Here is a 17,314-nt window from a genome sequence, read left to right as displayed (position 1 = left end):
TTATGGGTCATGATTGGCCAAATAGCTACACATGAATGCCCAAATGGCTAGTCCAAGCAGGGCACCAAAATTGGACAAAAATAATCCTACAAGGTTTAATATCGACTTTGATAGAGTCAAAAGTCAATGGTCAATGGGGTTGGACGACTATAGACCGTTTAGATTATTAAAATCCCTTGCAAAACATTAGGGCAAGGTCCAAACGGATATGGGTTAGATCAAGAAAGATCTAAAGAGGTTTTAATGCAAAGTCAAAACTGATTTAATGGTTGGTCAAAGATCAAAAATCATCCGAAGTACTAAAAAGAAATTCGTTTGGTAGTTCATAATCTTCAAACTCAAAACCAAATCCAAACTTAAATATAAATATAAATATTCTTTATGATCCAAGATACATGGTTTATTCAAGCTCAAAATCTAATGCCCTTGAAGACCATGCTCTCTAAGGCACCAACCCTTTATATAAACTTTCAATACGGGGCTAAACTTTTGCAGGGAACCCTACTCCCACATACTTAGGAAAACGAAGAAATTAGGGTAGGAAACTTTTGAGCCAAAAATCAACACGAGATCAGCTTTCGCTTTGTGGTGAAGGATGTGCAGCGACACAATTTTTTTCTTAAACAACAATCCTCCCGAAGACAAGTAGTTGTATTCAACAGAACCTATGAGGTCCATAGGACCTTATCAAACCTGACCGGACTAGTTGTGGCCTTCGGATTACAAATCCAACAGTAGGACTCCTCATTGATGGTAAAGCTAAGTGGCAGTGCCATGTACATGTCAATGAATCGGATTTTATCTGATATCTCACAGAATTAGATTCCATTTAGTTTCATTTGGTAAGCGAAAACTATATAAGATTGTAACGAAATGCAGATACAGTTTTCATTTTTTGATACCAAATTCAACAAATATCCAAATTTGAAGGATATTCCATCCATTTACCTTTTAAAAAAATGCAATTGGTATGAACTTTTTATCATCCAAATCCGAAACTGGATTTGAATCCGTTTAGCCCACATCTGACTAGGAGAATATGGTATTGGCCACATCCAATCAAAATCCCAACTATTTACATCCCTACATGTACTGCCTGTGTCATAGTCACAAATATCACCAACTTTCTTATAATATCACAACAAAATCACGATTTTATACTGAGAAAATGCAATATTTTCATAACATAACCTGATATTGATATGATAAAAAAACACTTTTTTAACTAATTTTAATATTATTTATATTTTTGGTATATATTTATCTGAACCGATATTTTCTCAAGAAAATCTTACTTTTTTCAAATACCATGTTTTCCCTCGCCGACATCTTCCAAGAGTGAGATTTGTGGATATAGCCTGCGTCTCCTGGTCAAGATAGAATGTCTTTATCATTCATCCAACATATTTTTTATTTTTACTAGGAAAAACCACCCCCAGGCGTAGAGACTTAGACGTGCTGGCTCAGCCTGACGTACGTCGGGTCACTGTCCATGTTGGCTGCCATAAAACTAGAGCTTACCCCTTGACCCCAGGGAGTCCCCAAACTTCGGCTTATACAGGGGTGACACCCATGAGATTTGAACCTAGGCTGCCTGTCAAACGCTCTAGGCCCATCCTACTAAGCCAAACCCCTTGGATCTATTCAACCAACATATTCTGTTCCTTGTGATATTTAATTAATTTCTTTTGTTGTTGAACCAAACTTCGGCTTATACATGGCTGACACGAAATGGCCAGTGCAGGACTTGGGTTGGATTAGGCTCATTTTTGCCTCTTGCCTTGCTTTTCTTGAAAGGCTCAGGTTTGATACCTCATCGCCCCGAGTTCTTCTCTTTATTTTGATTAAATACAATGGAGATTACTTTCCCTCTGGATTTTTTTTTGAATTATGTTGAGAATTTTCTTTTATTTTTTTTCTATTTTCATGGCAACATTGGACTGACATGATTCAAAATATGTTGAAAATTTGTGAAGTTCATGCCCGAATTTTAATTTATAACACTCAAAATCTGATTACATGCAAAAGCCTAATTGTCATAAATAATTTATATATATTCTCTGCAAATTGTTCTACATATATATAAATAATTTATATATAAATAGTTTCTTAGTATAAATATAAAAAAAAGGCACCATGTGATCCCATACACTGGTTTTGGGCAGAGTCTTTGAATCATGGAGCATGTGTCAATCTTAACGGTCCCACCATTCTAGTGGCTCTTGGGGTTCCTCTTGTCAGACGGTTTGACTACAACATAGATCCTATACTGGGATCCAACCCTATTCTCTTAAGGTAGATTTGATTTGGAATCACATGGTGGGTGGCTATATCCATTCCGTTATTCATAAAAATCTTTATTTTATTATTCATAAATATAAGTTTTATTTATTAAAACCATTAAAAATTACATTTTATATATTAAATATTAAAGAATGGCGTTTCCCTGTCTTACTCTTCGATGAAAAACCATGAGAAAAATTGACTCACTTTCTCAGGTGGGAAAGAATTTCACTGGTTTACAAACGCGCACAAACCGTTTGATACAGCTTCAGAACCGGTTCACCAAATTAAGATTCAGAACCGGATTTATTTAGATTCGACCCGAATCCAAATTCGCTCCCAGCAAGACAAATCATTTTTTTTTAAATTCCTTGCCCGTTCTGTCCGTGCTGGAGAGAATGTGAAAATGAGGCAGAGCGGACGAGGGCTCTGCGCCAAAACCGAACGCTCCTTCTGAAGAAGATCGATCATACACCACCACCATCATCATCATCACCATCATCATGTGGCAAGCCATCTTCCTGACGCTGGTGGCGACGGCCGGGAACAACGTGGGGAAGGTGTTGCAGAAGAAGGGCACCCAATTCCTCCCTCCCTTCTCCTTGAAACTCAAGGTTGGGATTAGGGTTTTCCTCATCTTTTCTCTCTTTTTCTTTATATCCCGAATTGTTCTCGTGATGTTTATTGGGTCGTTTTCGGTTTTTGCCAATTTCGTAGATTGGATTCGTTTACTCGATCTTTTCATTTCGATCTTTTTATTCCTTTCTTTGGTTTCAGCTTGTGAATTTCAGAAATGGGATTTTCATTTCTATGTTTATTTATTTAAATCCCTCCTTTTTGAGTTCTCTTGTGCGTTACTTTTGCTGATGTTCATGTTATTGATTCCTTTCTCTCGAACATCTTTTACCTTTGTTTGTCTTCGTTGAATTCTGAGACGTAATGTTCTTTATGCATTCATTTGGACTGAATTCTTTCATGTTGGTGATTCGAAATCACGTTCGGATTGGAGAATCAGGTTACTGAACCGAGCCATAGGATGATTCTGGAAGGTTCTGCAAAGATGAGGAAGAAATGCCTATAAGGATTATCACCACCTTAATGGATCCACATGCATATAGGGCTGTATGCAAGCCAATCTCTTTATGGGGATTTGGCTTTAGCATATTTCTGTCCATTTGATAATTAAAGGAACTTGTTTTCACAGAAACGCTTTTTCTTGAAAGCCTGAAAGGCCTTTGCTAGGTCTGTTTTCGGACTAACCTCTTTTTAGAAAATTGACTTTAGCATGTTATGCTTAAAGGAACTGTCTGGGGCTTTCTTCTTATTTTCCTATGTTTTGTTGGTAACCAGTTAAAGTATAGGTTCCAAAATCCATCGTATCGTTGTTTCTCTGTTGCTTTGCTTTTAAATAAGGAGGTTACATGCAGATGTCAAACACAACAGAAGCCTAGTTGAATATATAAGTTGACTGATAGTGGTTCCTTCTTGAAGTTGGTAATTGGTCATTGAATTATTTGATGATTATTACAATTTGCATACAGTTTTAAGTGCGGCATATCTGCATTAAGCTGTTTTTTCCATCTAGATATGTTACTTTTCTGAAATGAGGAATTTTATTTTGCTAGGTGATAAGGGCATATGTGATGAACAAGACGTGGGTTACTGGTTTTTTTATTGATATTGGTGGGGCGATATTGATGCTCAGCGCCTTATCTCAAGCTCCTGTGAGTGGTTCGACCTCTACCAATTTTCAGTTTTGATTATGATTAACTTATATCGTGTTATTATTAATTTTTTCTTATATGTCATTGACATTTGTTTGGTGGAGGCATAGTTTTTTTATTTGTATTTTTGTGTTGGTGATACTTTTGTAGTTTTTTTTGGCTTGATATCTTCTTTTAGCTTTTTCATTTTTGTTTTTCAAATGTTTAGAGAAGATTTTGTGATGCTATTGTCTGGCAATAAGTTATGTTCCAATATGATCTTAATGTAGGCATCAGCCATAGAGAACTACTAATTTTTGTGGCCCTTTGCAGTTCCAAGTCTGCAAAAATTCATCTTGGTTAGTGAAATACATTTATCTACCCTAAAAGACCCATATATTTAATCTCGCTGCAGAGTCGCAATCCGAACAAAATTAGAGTACACTTGCCTGAATATTGGCTTTGGCTAGCCCCTGGAGATTGAGGACACTACCATAAATATATCCATTTTCATAGTTTTTGACTGGAGTCCCAAGGAGTTGATGTGGACTAGCTAGGTCTAGGTGATCGATCACTCTCTCAAACAAGCATCTTATATTCTCAACTTCATATGTAACAACATCAATACTTGTACCTGATCCCGTATTGGTGTCATACCCATGTTGTATCATACTAGATGTAGGCTCTTTGTTAAAAATGTATATATATATATATATATATATGTTTTATGTACATACATATGTATACATATATGTATTTATAAGTATATATGTATATATTTTATGTACATACATATGTATACATACATATACATATATATAACTAGGTTAGTTTGTTTTTTACTTTTTGTTTAGTATTAAACTAGTCAACATTTGTTGACTAGTCAAACCAAAAGAGACGTCTCTCTTGCTTGTGTATATATAGGGGTGAAACCCCCTCCCATTTGTAATGCTTCTTGCATGGTTTCCTCTTGAATAAAATAATATTTTTATATTTGTGAGTGTAAATTGTGTTCCCATTGAGTGGGTTTTATATGTGAGCCTATTTTGTGGTTCTTTGTGGTGTTTTCGGTGGATCTTATTGTGGCTCTTTTGTGTATCCACTTTGGTGATTTAAAGAACATTGTTGGAGGTTCTCATGTCCTTTTATGGTATCAGAGCTTGACAATCAAGCTGAATTTGTTTTCGGTGCATTGGGAAGCATGCTACTCAAAATTTAAAAGAGTTGAAGCTCTTTTGCAATTCTTATTCAAGTGCTTGTGAGATTGTGATTGTATTTCAAGTAAAAGATTGATGGTGCTTACTTGGTGGAGGAGTGTTCGTGCTCTTTATCGGTGGTGCTCGCTTGGTGGTAGAGTGCTCGTGACATTTTCTTCTTGTTTTATCTTCTTTAACCCTTGTAAAAATGGATGACAATGAAAATGTCACCATAAAACCCATCAAACTCAATAACTGTGATAATGTTGATGTAATGTATGCAACAAGGGCTTGATCCCTTTTTATCCACAAAATATATTTTGTATTTCGAATGGTAGTGGTAGACACCAGAGCCCCTTTCTCATTCTTTTGTTCTTGGATCACATTTTGAGGTGGGATCAAAATTGATCCATCAAGGTAACCTAAAAGATCATGATTCCGAATAAAAGGAATTATTTGGTGTTTCCAGGTGAGAAAATTAGAATTTGTTAACTTTTCAGACACAAGTTGCCCAAGCAAATTGGCAGATAAATGATTAGAAGTGGGATCCATGAGTGAAGAATTCAAGAAAATAAAACAAGATCAGAGAATGCAACATGAATTCCAATATGTTGACGTCAGATTGAACATTTTTTTTAATAACATCAAATCTGATCGAAAATAAGCAACGATTCCTGAATCTAATTCAGATATGATTGTCGTTAGATCTGAATCAGTTCTCTTCAACAAAATATATAAATTTTAATTAAAATATGATTGACGTTAGATCTGATCAACTACGAATGACAATCTTGAATCTTGATTCAGATCCGATTGTCGTCAGATCTGATCAACCACGAATGGCGATCTTGAAGAAGAAGGGACTAGGGAGAAGAAGAAAGGAAGAAATAAGAAAGAAGAGGAATCGACAGGGAGAAATAAAAAAAAACAGATAAAGAAATCGAACTAATCGATCTAGTCACCTTTGATGAAACAATAGTGATCACGATCAACTTTGCTCTGATACCATAACAGAAATATCAGATCGTGAACAAGCCATCATGTTACCCAAGAAAAGAAGAGAAGAGGAGGAATTAGGGCTGCAGTGTTCCCACATTGAATCCTTGCTTAACGTGGGTTCATTAATCACAAATATTTATAATACAGTCAATTGTACATTATGACAATAATACCCTTAAACAAATAAAATATACAACCAAGAGAAAAGGGTAATATGGTCCAGCACACATAAAAAAATAAATTGCAAATATCAGACCAGGTCTGGATCCAAATCTGGTCCAGAATCATCACGTTCCAACACTTGGGAGCTCCCATAGAGCCCCTTAAGACAATAAAAAATATATTTATTTAAAAAACTAAAAAAACTATTGAACTAACCTATTCCTATTGAACTAACCTAATTACACAATGTGAAATAACCAAAATGCCCTTATTGGGCATTATATATATTCTTTCATATTTAAGAATATATATATATATATATATATACATATTTTAATAGAAGGCACCCTTACGCACAACGTTGGATGGTTTCCTGTGTTAAAATACATGTAATTCATATATATATATATATATATGTAATTGTCTAAAATACCCGATAGGGGTATTTTAGTCATTTCACAAGTACCCGATAGGGGTATTTGTTTTTCTTCTTTTATTTTGCTTTTTATTTTTTGTAAAGTATTTTTTCTTTTTTTATGTTTTTTGCTCACACAAAAGGGGCCCCACCATGTAGTCGATGGGGCCCCCAACGGTCACATTTGTGACCGTTGGGGGCTCCCAACGACTACATGGGGAGCCCTTAGGTGGCTCTCCTTTTAAGGCCTCTTGGCCATCCCCCTCTCCTTCTTTTGTGTATAAATAGGGGTGAACCCCTCTTGTATTTTTCACTCTTGAGAGCTCTCTCTCTTTTCAATAAGAGACATTTATATTTTTATGTTGTGTTGTCTCTTGTGGGTTTGGGTGTTAGCCCTTTTGTTTGTTCATTAGTGGATGTTGTAAGTGCTTAATGTACTCTTTGCTTTTCCGCATATTTCATTACATCCTGCCACACACCTAGCAAGTTAATGCCAGTTCAGGAAAAGACATCAGCTGCAGCTCCAAGGCTGCTCACACACCAGATTCTCGAGCTCTCGCGCATAAGGTTCCCAAACCTTCACAAAGGCTCACAAGTTCGACAATAAGGGATGTCCGATTCTTGCAAAGAGTCGCCGTTCACTCACCTTTCACAAGTTCATGTTTCCTCCCCATTTCCTTACATGTTTATTTTCCAGAAATTTTTAGAATAACAGAAAAAACCTCTTCACAATTTTCTAGAGCTCTTTTAAAGAGGGAAGAAAGTGGTTGTGGCTGCCATTGGTCCCTTGGGAGGCTACCTTCCAAGAGGCCAACAAAAGACCATCTTTTGAAATTTTTGTCTTACTATCCTCTTGGGTGGCCAATGGAGAGCCACCAAGAGAGAGAGGAAATCCCCATATGGGTGGCACTTCTAGAAGAACCAATGGGTTTGAGATGAGGTGGTTGGTCCTTGGTTTGTCACTCAAGTTGCCACCTCATTCAAAACCCAATCACAAGTGACCACATGACATGTGGGCCTCCAAACAAAAATAGATCCAGATCTGGATAAAAAACAAAACAAGCCTACCCAATAAACCCACTACACCCTGAAGTACCTCAAAAGAAATCTTATTGGATACTGAAACTATTCAGATCCATAAGATTCGGCCCCTATAAAAAAATAAAAATAAATAAAAATAACTAAAATAAGAACATTACAATATTTTTCTAGGTTCCGAAAATCACAAAATATGAACCAATCGTGAGAATAAATTTTCTGAGATGTGAAAACCGGAATTCTCATAAAATTATGAAAATGAAATTAGTAAAATGCCCTCAAGATCCGTTTGGACCCAAATGGGTCAAAATTGGATTGGATCTTTTCGGGTAAGCTTTCTCGGATCGCGTAATCATCGGCAAATCCTCCTCTTGCTCCTCGTAGAGTGTGGAATGGCCCGGATGCTCTGCATCACTAGGTTAGTTTGTTTTTTACTTTTTGTTTAGTACTAAACTATTCAACATTTGTTGACTAGTCAAACTAAAAGAGATGTTGGGAGAGGCCCAACGTCTCTCTTGCTTGTGTATATATAGGGGTGAAACCCCCTCCCATTTGTAATGCTTCTTGCATGGTTTCCTCTTGAATAAATTAATATTTTTATATTTGTGAGTGTTCCTTGTGTGCCCATTGAGTTGGTTTTGTGTGTGTTGTGGTTTTTTGTGGTGTTTTTGGTGGATCTTATTGTGGCTCTTTTGTGTATCCACTTTGGTGATTTGAAGAACATTCTTGGAGATTCTCATTTCCTTTCACTCTTGGGCATGGGTTGGGATTTTGTTGATCATTATTTGTTAGTTAACTATATACCTTTGACTTGCTTCAGACATTTAGTTTGTAATTAATAGTCTATAACTTTATATTTAAAATCTATGTCACATGGGTGCGGGTGTGGGCGCGGGTGCGGGGATTCGGCACTTCCAAAAAACCCGGGTGCGGGGGTGCGGCAGGGGCAAAAATGTAATATATATATATATATATATATATATATATATATATATATATATATATAAAGGGGAGAGAGAAAATCCTTTACGAAAAAAAGGATTTGAAAAGGCAGGAGCTGTCAGCAGAGAAAATCCTTTACGAAAAAAAGGATTTGAAAAGGCAGGAGCTGTCAGCAGAGAAAATCCTTTACGAAAAAAAGGATTTGAAAAGGTAGGAGCTGTCAGCAGAATTTTTAAAAAAAAAATTTCGCAGCCCATTTCATAGGGCAATTTTTTTTTTTAAAAAATTCCAAAAAAAAAAATTGACCTAAATGATCCTGGGTGCGGTCAACGCACCCAGGATCGGGTTGACCGCACCCGGTGCCGCACCCGCACCCGCGTTGAGTCTCGTCGACGCGGGTGCGGCACCCTGCTAGCCGAATCCCTGTGACATAGTTTAAAATACTTTGTAAAGTTTATAACAGAGTTACCGGAAACACCTAGGCAAGTGGGGAAGTGCGCTTTCCCGAAGCGCGAAACTTCACGCTTCCGAAACGCATTGGGAAACGCCAATTTTTTTGAGAAGCACATTTCCCTTTTATGGGAAGCGCGCTTCCCATTTATGGGAAACACGCTCCCCCCCCCCGCTTTTTCATTTTTTATAATAAATCAAGCTCAAGCTCACTTCCAGTAAGCTTGAGCAGAGCCAAGCCAGATGTAACATATTACTTGATAAGGTAGAGGAAATGAGATTGGAACCTGTCATCTCTCATTTAAAACGAAGTGTCCTTGCACTATGATTCAAAACACTTTATAGACTAATTTACTGTAAACAAGTTTAACGAACTAGGCTCAAGCTTGAGCTTGTTTATTAAATGAAAGAGGATGAAGCCATGCCTGAGCTTCTTGCAAGAAGATCATCACCACCTTTTTTGGCAGCAAGACACCCATTTGATTTTTACTCTGTAAGCAATCACCTCAAAACTAACCATAATACTTCAGATGGTAGTCACTATCTCACTATCGTGGAAAAGAAAAAGAAAACAAAGCTATGGAGAAACATTACACACACACATATATATAGTTAGAGAGAGAGAGACTATAGGATTACACTCTGGTAAAGACCTTTAGACAGCATACACCATTAGAGATTTGGGCATTGTCAGATAAAAAGTGGGATCTGTGTGACATTCAGCTGTAACCAATAATAAAAAGGAAGTATAACAAAGTGAATAATAAAAGAAACAAAGAGATATCAGGGCTATTATCACATATCAGTGGTAGTTTGCTTGTATCAGCTATCGTAATACACACTGAACAGTAAGTTCTTCGACCAGCATGTGAATCAAGTACCACCAAGTAATCAACAGACAAAAAATTCCATATGACAATAACCAGAAACAGGCATATAGGCAGTAGGGTATATCATCTAAAGGTTGAAAACACAAATCAAACGGGAATATTCACAACTAAGATATGTGCCACCAAGCAAACAAAATAACCATTATACACAATTCACTAGCTGTCAAAACAATGTTTTATCAAATGGAATCTGATATGAAAAAAGTGATTACTTTCACTAGACAATGTTTTTCTATTTGCTTTTTTTGTATTTTGTATTTTTTTTTCTCTTTTTTCGCTTCTCCCTCGCTTCCTAGGTCGCTTCCTGATTCGCTTCTAAGACGTCCCCCGCTTCCTAAAGTTTTGAAAGTGCCTCGTTTCCCGCTTCCGCCCATATTGCTTTCCGCTCCCGCTTCCTTGACTGGCAACCATGGTTTATAACATCCTTGTGCATGGGCTGGGTTTTGTTGATCATTATTTGTTAGTTAACTATATACCTTTGACTTGCTTCGGATATTTAGTTTGTAATTAATAGTCTATAACTTTATATTTAAAATATTTTGTAAAGTTTATAACATCCTTGTGTATTTTTGTATGTGTTTGTATATCCCTACACATGCACAAACGCCTACATACGCATCATTTTAGAAATCTCCATGCCATACCCTTCATACTCATCTCATACCCTGTACTTGCACCTTACCCATATGGTACAGTTAACCCCAAAATGATGATTCCCTGTTCACTGTGAAAAGTTTTAAGTGAGTGTGAAAGATGCACAGTTGTGGCTGCATGCAAGCGAAATGAACCAAAGCCGGGGCTCTTCAAGCATGGCTAGGTGCTTGGTATTGGTGCACCATGCTTGAGTTCAGCTTGAGCTTGAGTCTGAGACAAGCTTGAACAGCCCAGCCGAGCTGAGCGAACCCCTAATGTGTCTTCTTTTTAACTTTATTATGGGGTTCAACTTCAACCTTGTCACTTCTCTTCTTAAAGAAAGAGACCCTACCATTACATGAATGACCCTTTTGAAATAATGTTTTTTACAAGCCTAGACAAGCTTATGAAGCTCTTACCAAGGTTAAGCATAGCCCGTTCAACTAAACAAGCCTTGCTTACTTAAGTTCAAACTTGGCCCATTTAGTAAATGAATGAGCTCAAGCTAAGCTTTTAGCAAGGTGAGCCACGTTTTCTATTCAGCTTCAGCTTTTCACCTGCCCCTATGAACAATGTTTTCCCTATAATACTTTAGTCCTTAGGAGATTTTGTCTTTGTACATTCTTTAGCTAAAGTTCTGTTTAGTTGCTCTTTCAGAGGATTTCTCCATTCAATGCTTGTGCATCAAGATTTCTATTTCCATTTTACGTATCAACCTGTTCATGGTGATGGTATTGGACATGTCCAAGTAGTCTTTCAATAAAGCTTTAATTGGAAGCTTTGAAACCATGATTACTAGAAGATTCTACCTATCCTATGAAGCTCACTTCTTGTGAAGCTGCTTCAGAAGCTGGAAAACTAACCGTTTCCGAAACATGGTTCCTTATCACAGAAGCACGCTTTGGAGGACATTAGATTTTCTACATGAGAATTGAATTGTCACTAAAAAAATATATTTACATAATGAGTTGTGGTTCCTATAATAACACTACCATAGTTGACCTATTTTAATATAACTTCTTAACATGTTATGCAATTCTAAGTAAACTTCTTAAATGTTCCCTATTAACTTCTCGCTTCCCACTTTGTATGTACTTATAAACCCCTCATTTCTCACTTGCTTCTCGATTTCGCTTCCCCCTGTGGCAACTTTGTTTGGAAGAAGGCAGTACCCGTATCAGAATGCTTTTCAAGAGATCCTCATTGTCATGTTAGGTTTGGTAAAAAAGATGCTGAACTTGTCACATTACTTTTTACGGACATAGCAATGTTTTTTTTATATGCTTTACTTGCCATCTCAATCAAAATTGAGACAAAGGCTTCTTGAGCTGGCTTGACCCTTTAGCATCTTTTGAATGTTCGTTTTGCCTTTTTCATGTATGAAAAGCAAATTCAGATTGCAGATTGTAACACTTTTATCATAATCATTTGCTTGAACTTCGTTGCACTACTACACTTTAATGCGTGTGTATATTGTGCAGGTGTCTATTATACAACCTGTTTCTGGATCTGGATTGGCAATACTGTCCATTTTTTCACATTTTTATTTGAAAGAGCTTATGTATGCTCTTGATTGGTTGGGGATTGCACTGGCTGGCTTTGGCACAATAGGTAATAAAGTTCTGAATAATTTCTTTAGCGACCTGGTTCTGTTAAATAATTTGAAGTTTGACTCAACTGGTTTGCTTAATTAATCAAATTGAGAGGAATGGGTATGAGAAGGTAGCTAAGGATCATTTGAATTTTTTTCTATTTCTTGATATCTTCTTTACATGAATGGATTTGTCATCTTGACCTCTCACATTTGGAAACAAAAAGGAAGAACCATTGTCCTTTAGATGAACTTGCCATGCACTCCAATTATTTCTAATACTTTGACATAGGGATTTGATTTCAATGCCGGCAACAGCCCTAAAGTGGCCTGCCCATGTCAAAACATGGACAGACCACTTTAAATGCTTTGACTGCAGCGATCAACCTCTTTCTTAAAATGTGATCATCCCTCCATTTCCTGACAGTTACCCTCTTCAATCAATGTTTTAAAGGCCGGCGGTTGGCTCATTGACTTGTCTGAGTTGGCCCACATTATTCATTTTCTGGATTTACCCAATGAATAGACCTGAAAACCATCCCGATCTAATTTGGCTAAGTCGCAATGTGTATATATATAGGGTGATACATCCGTGCTAAATGAGACACGCTAAATGGGTTTTTCAGTTTTTTTTAATCTTATTTTTAAATTCTGACCATGCAGATGTGATCTATGTACTTAATCATCAGCTCTTGAAGCGTTCGATTCCGACACATGGATGGGTTTTTTTAAGGTTCGAAAAATCAATGGTCCAAAATCTTTGTAAATTTTTGAGGATCCAAATATCATTTTTTCTCATCAAAAACACATGATCCAGATCTGATTCCCAGCAAATCAACCATGCCCAACACGTTTATGGGGTCAGAACTGCGAAAAAACATCGGAAAAGCCGAAAAACCCATATAGCATATTTCATTTAGCACAGTTGTATTACCCTATATATATATAGCATAACAAATAGTTCAACTTAGCAAATTGGAAGAATCAAAGGTGTTTTTCTGAAGTCGCAACAAATTTGTATTCTATATATACATATACAATTTTACATATACATGCATACATACAATAAAGTAAATATTCAGCACACACTAAGTTTGATTTTAATGACAAAGAACAACAAATATTCAACACAATGAACATTGAGCACAACAATATTCCACAGCACCACAAAAGAATGTAAGGTTGCTTTTCAAGTTTAACAATTAAAAAAAAATAGGAACAAAGAAAACTTGAGATGCTAACCAAGAATGTAAAAGTAACATTAGAGTCAATTTTTTTTTTTAAAGCTAAGAAAATAAGCAATCCAAAGAAAGGAAAAGGAAAGAACAACAGAACTTGTCTAAAGCCAAAATCAACAAAAAAGGAGAAAGCTGAAACTATAGAACTATACTTATTGAAGCTAATATCATTTGGGAGGGGTGGGGTGGTGTGTTTGTACCAGAGGATTGGTGGGGTTGTACCTGGTGTTCTTTTCTTCTTACCTCAGCTTGTTCGCACGTACCAATATTCTTTTGTTATTACAATTAAGAGACAATGATCAAGTTAGTTCCAAATGCCTACCAATATATGAATTAGACTAAAAGTCCCTTCTCATGGGAAGCCAAAAGCCAGTCATGTCATTCATATGCAAATGCCCCTGTAAATTAGTGAATTAAAACCCTCTGTTAAAATATGTATATATATATACATATACATCTGTATATATATACATATATGTATATATATACATATTCTCTTTTAGTGAAATACCCGATAGGGGTATTCTTGTAAAACAGCCAATGTACTTTTTATTTTTTACCTTTTTCTTTTTTCCTTTTTCCTTTTTTACTTTTTTTCTTTTTGTTTTTTTACTTTTGTTTGACCACAAGGGGCCCCACTCTTGTAGTCGTTGGGAGACCCAACGGTCAGAGACCGTTGGGTCTCCCAACGACTACAAGAGTGGGGCCCCTTGTGGTCCCTTCTTTGAGCCTCCCTCCTCTATAAATAGAGGAGGCGTTCTCCTCTTGTAAGCATGGGGTTTTCACCCTTCTCTTCCTTTCTTCAATAATATCCAACTTATGACTTTAAGTCATTTTCTATATTTGAGAGTTTTGTGTGTGCACATTTGGTGTTTGTGTTCGTGGCTCTAGTGGTCACTCTTAAAGAGTGACTTTTGCTCTATTGGTGCTTCCGCCTCTTTTCATTACACCCTCGTCCAACCAGAAGTGTTCATAGAAATTCTCTAGCGCCATGTGTGATGGAAATACCTTATTTACACACTGTGTAGCCATATACCAATAAGAACCTGGCTATGATAGCCAACTATCGGGAAATTATTATTTCATTTTGATACAGGAACATACATCCATTATGAATACCCTCTGAGTCTTGATGACCATATTTCTGGAAAGCAAAGCTCCAATGCATTGTGATTAATAGACCTAGGCATTATTTAGTCATCGGGGAACACATGAGCCATGTGGTGCTGCATCATCTATTTATATCACATGATTCCCAATATAATAACTATGTCTGTTCATGCAACCATGTGACAAAGGAAAAACTCTATGGGAAATCTTGTGTTGGTTAGATGGAATGCTTGCACTAAAAAATCCATTAACTTTTTTTAACACTTACATGCAAGTTAAGATGGATCAAAGGTCTCCATGTGTGATTCACCCTAACATTTTGATGATATACATGTCACAAACAAGATAACAAGCAGAGAATAAAGATAGAGTCAGTAGTGGCCAAATGGAGCACATGGTGACACTGATATGATATTTACTTTAACCTATGTCATATGGACACTCCATTTTGACTCCCGTTCCATATTCCCTTTGTTAAATTCTATATATATATAAATATATATTTTATATTTCTTGTCTTTTCTTTCTTTCTTTCTTTTATTTGACTTAGTCAACCTAAGTTGACTAGGAACCAATGGCTAGATTTCTAGCCGTTGGATTGGGTCCAACAACTAGAAATCTAGTTGTTGGGAGGTCCTCTGCTCTCTTTCCTTTGTCTCTCTCTCTCTCTCACTCTTAACACTCTCTTCTCTCCCTCTTGTGTATATAAGTAGGGGTCTTTCTTTCTTGTAAAAGTATGCTTTTTGCATACTTATGATGTTCAATAAAATATTATTCTTTTATATTGTGAGCCTTCTTGTGTGTACTCATTTTTGGGCTTTGTGAGTGTGTTCCTTAGAGAACACTTGTATTTAGTTGATATTGGTGGACACTTTGGTTCGTGATTGAAGGTTATTTGGTTTCTTACATGGTATCAAAGCTTGGTGATAAAGCTTGTTGGTGATTCAAATCCAAGCACACGTGATCGTGATCAAGCATTTGAAAGTATTCTCTCTAGTGTTTGTCTGATCCTTTTTGGTGCTTGCTTGGTGGTGCATCTTCTCCAAATTTGTGGTGGAGTGCTTGTGATCCATTTCTTGTCTACTCTCTACTCTTTTCTCTCTCTTCTTCTTCCTTCTATCTCTCTTTTCTTTATAAAAATAACTCTCTTTTCCTTGTAAAAATGGATACAAAGATAATTTCACCATAATGCCCATCAAATTTAATGATACTACCTATGTTATGTGGGATTCTATTATGAACCATCACATATGGGGAAAAGGGTTGTGGGGATTAGTGTAATGCTTCAAAATTTTTAACCTTAATTATAGTTCAAATATTGAAATTTTGAAACAATTTTTTTTGATAAGTATAAGTAAATCAGATCTTATAATGCGGAAACGATTTTTAAAAACGGTTAAGACTTTGGATGCGGTTACACTAAAGATAACAATCAAATCACAATGTACGGGATATACACATTTCAAACAACGTATAATATAAGACTAAAATATGAAGAATTTTAATTTCATTTCAAATCAGAGTATGAAAACAATACTTCAGTCTCTACATGATCAAGTACTTAAAACAAAAAGATCATGAATACTAAGATCGCATGGTAAGAGTGGACCCTCGAGGATGCAGCTCGACCAACCCTTCGCTCCAACTACTCATCATACTTTACCTGCATTACCTCTCCCCCATAAAACGAGGTCAGACTCGCTAAAGACTGGTAAAGCAACCCAAACTCAAACTTAAAGAAAACATATCAAGCATTTAAAGGTAAAGATATATTATTCATCCATCGTCAAGTGATAGACAAGGGAACAACGTCCTATGGGTTATTCATTTCAAGCATTCGAACATAAAGCATTTAAAAGCATTTTATCACTTAATATTATATTCAACCTTAACTCACGTAATAAAGCATAATCTATATGCATTCAAGTCATACAAGTTATCGCATATATATATATAACAATAACAACTACGCCTTCATCCCAAAACAATTGGGGTCGGCGATATGAACCAAAAAAGAAAATCATTCTGGGTCTTCCACATGAATCCTTCTCCTCCAATCATTTCTAACCAATGCCATGTCCTCGGTGAGCTTCAAAGCATTCATATCCTTTCCTATCACCTCCATCCATGTCTTCCTAGGCCTACCCCGACCTCTTTTAACTAATATATTTTCCCATTTCTCCATCCTTCTAACTGGAGCATCATTAGGCCTTCGTCGAATATGTCCAAACCACCGTAAACAATTCTCTCTCATCTTATTTTTAATGGGTGCAATGCCTACCTTCTTACGTATCTCCTCGTTCCGAATCTTATCTTTTATTGTATTTCCACACATCCCATCTAAGCATACACATCTCATTTACACTTATTTTTTGAATATAATGTCTCTTGGCAGCCCAACATTCCGTACCATATAGTAAAGCGGGCCTAATAGTCGTCCTATAAAACTTTTCCTTCAACCACAATGGCATTCTACGATCGCACAACACTCCAGTTGCACTTTTCCATTTCATCAACCCAACCTTTATCTTATGATTTACATCTCCATCAATTTCTCCATACTTTTGAATGATAGATCCCAAATATTTGAAACAATCATCCACCGGTACTTCTTGCTCACCAAGCTTCACTACACTCCCATCACTACTTCGTTGCTTACTAAAC

The 17,314-nt window shown here is 36.5% G+C and overlaps 1 protein-coding gene across 2 annotated transcripts in view; it reads left to right on the top strand.

The window, feature by feature from the left end:
* The first annotated feature begins 2,671 nt into the window (after window positions 1-2,671).
* Window positions 2,672-17,314, top strand: part of LOC149815001 (magnesium transporter, putative (DUF803)) — a 57,349-nt gene continuing 42,706 nt past the window's right edge. For both annotated transcript variants that reach the window (XM_089988710.1, XM_089988711.1), the window contains exons 1-3: window positions 2,672-2,897; window positions 3,909-4,007; window positions 12,193-12,322. In XM_089988710.1, coding sequence (XP_089844836.1) covers window positions 2,787-2,897; window positions 3,909-4,007; window positions 12,193-12,322 — 340 coding nt within the window. In that variant the 5' untranslated portion in view covers window positions 2,672-2,786. The remainder of the gene's footprint in view (window positions 2,898-3,908; window positions 4,008-12,192; window positions 12,323-17,314) is intronic.

The sequence above is a fragment of the Nuphar pumila genome, chromosome 15, assembly GCF_984573655.1.
Source record: "Nuphar pumila chromosome 15, dmNupPumi1.hap1.1, whole genome shotgun sequence".
Classification (NCBI taxonomy): Eukaryota; Viridiplantae; Streptophyta; class Magnoliopsida; order Nymphaeales; family Nymphaeaceae; genus Nuphar; species Nuphar pumila.
This window is presented reverse-complemented; position numbering and strand designations above follow the sequence as displayed.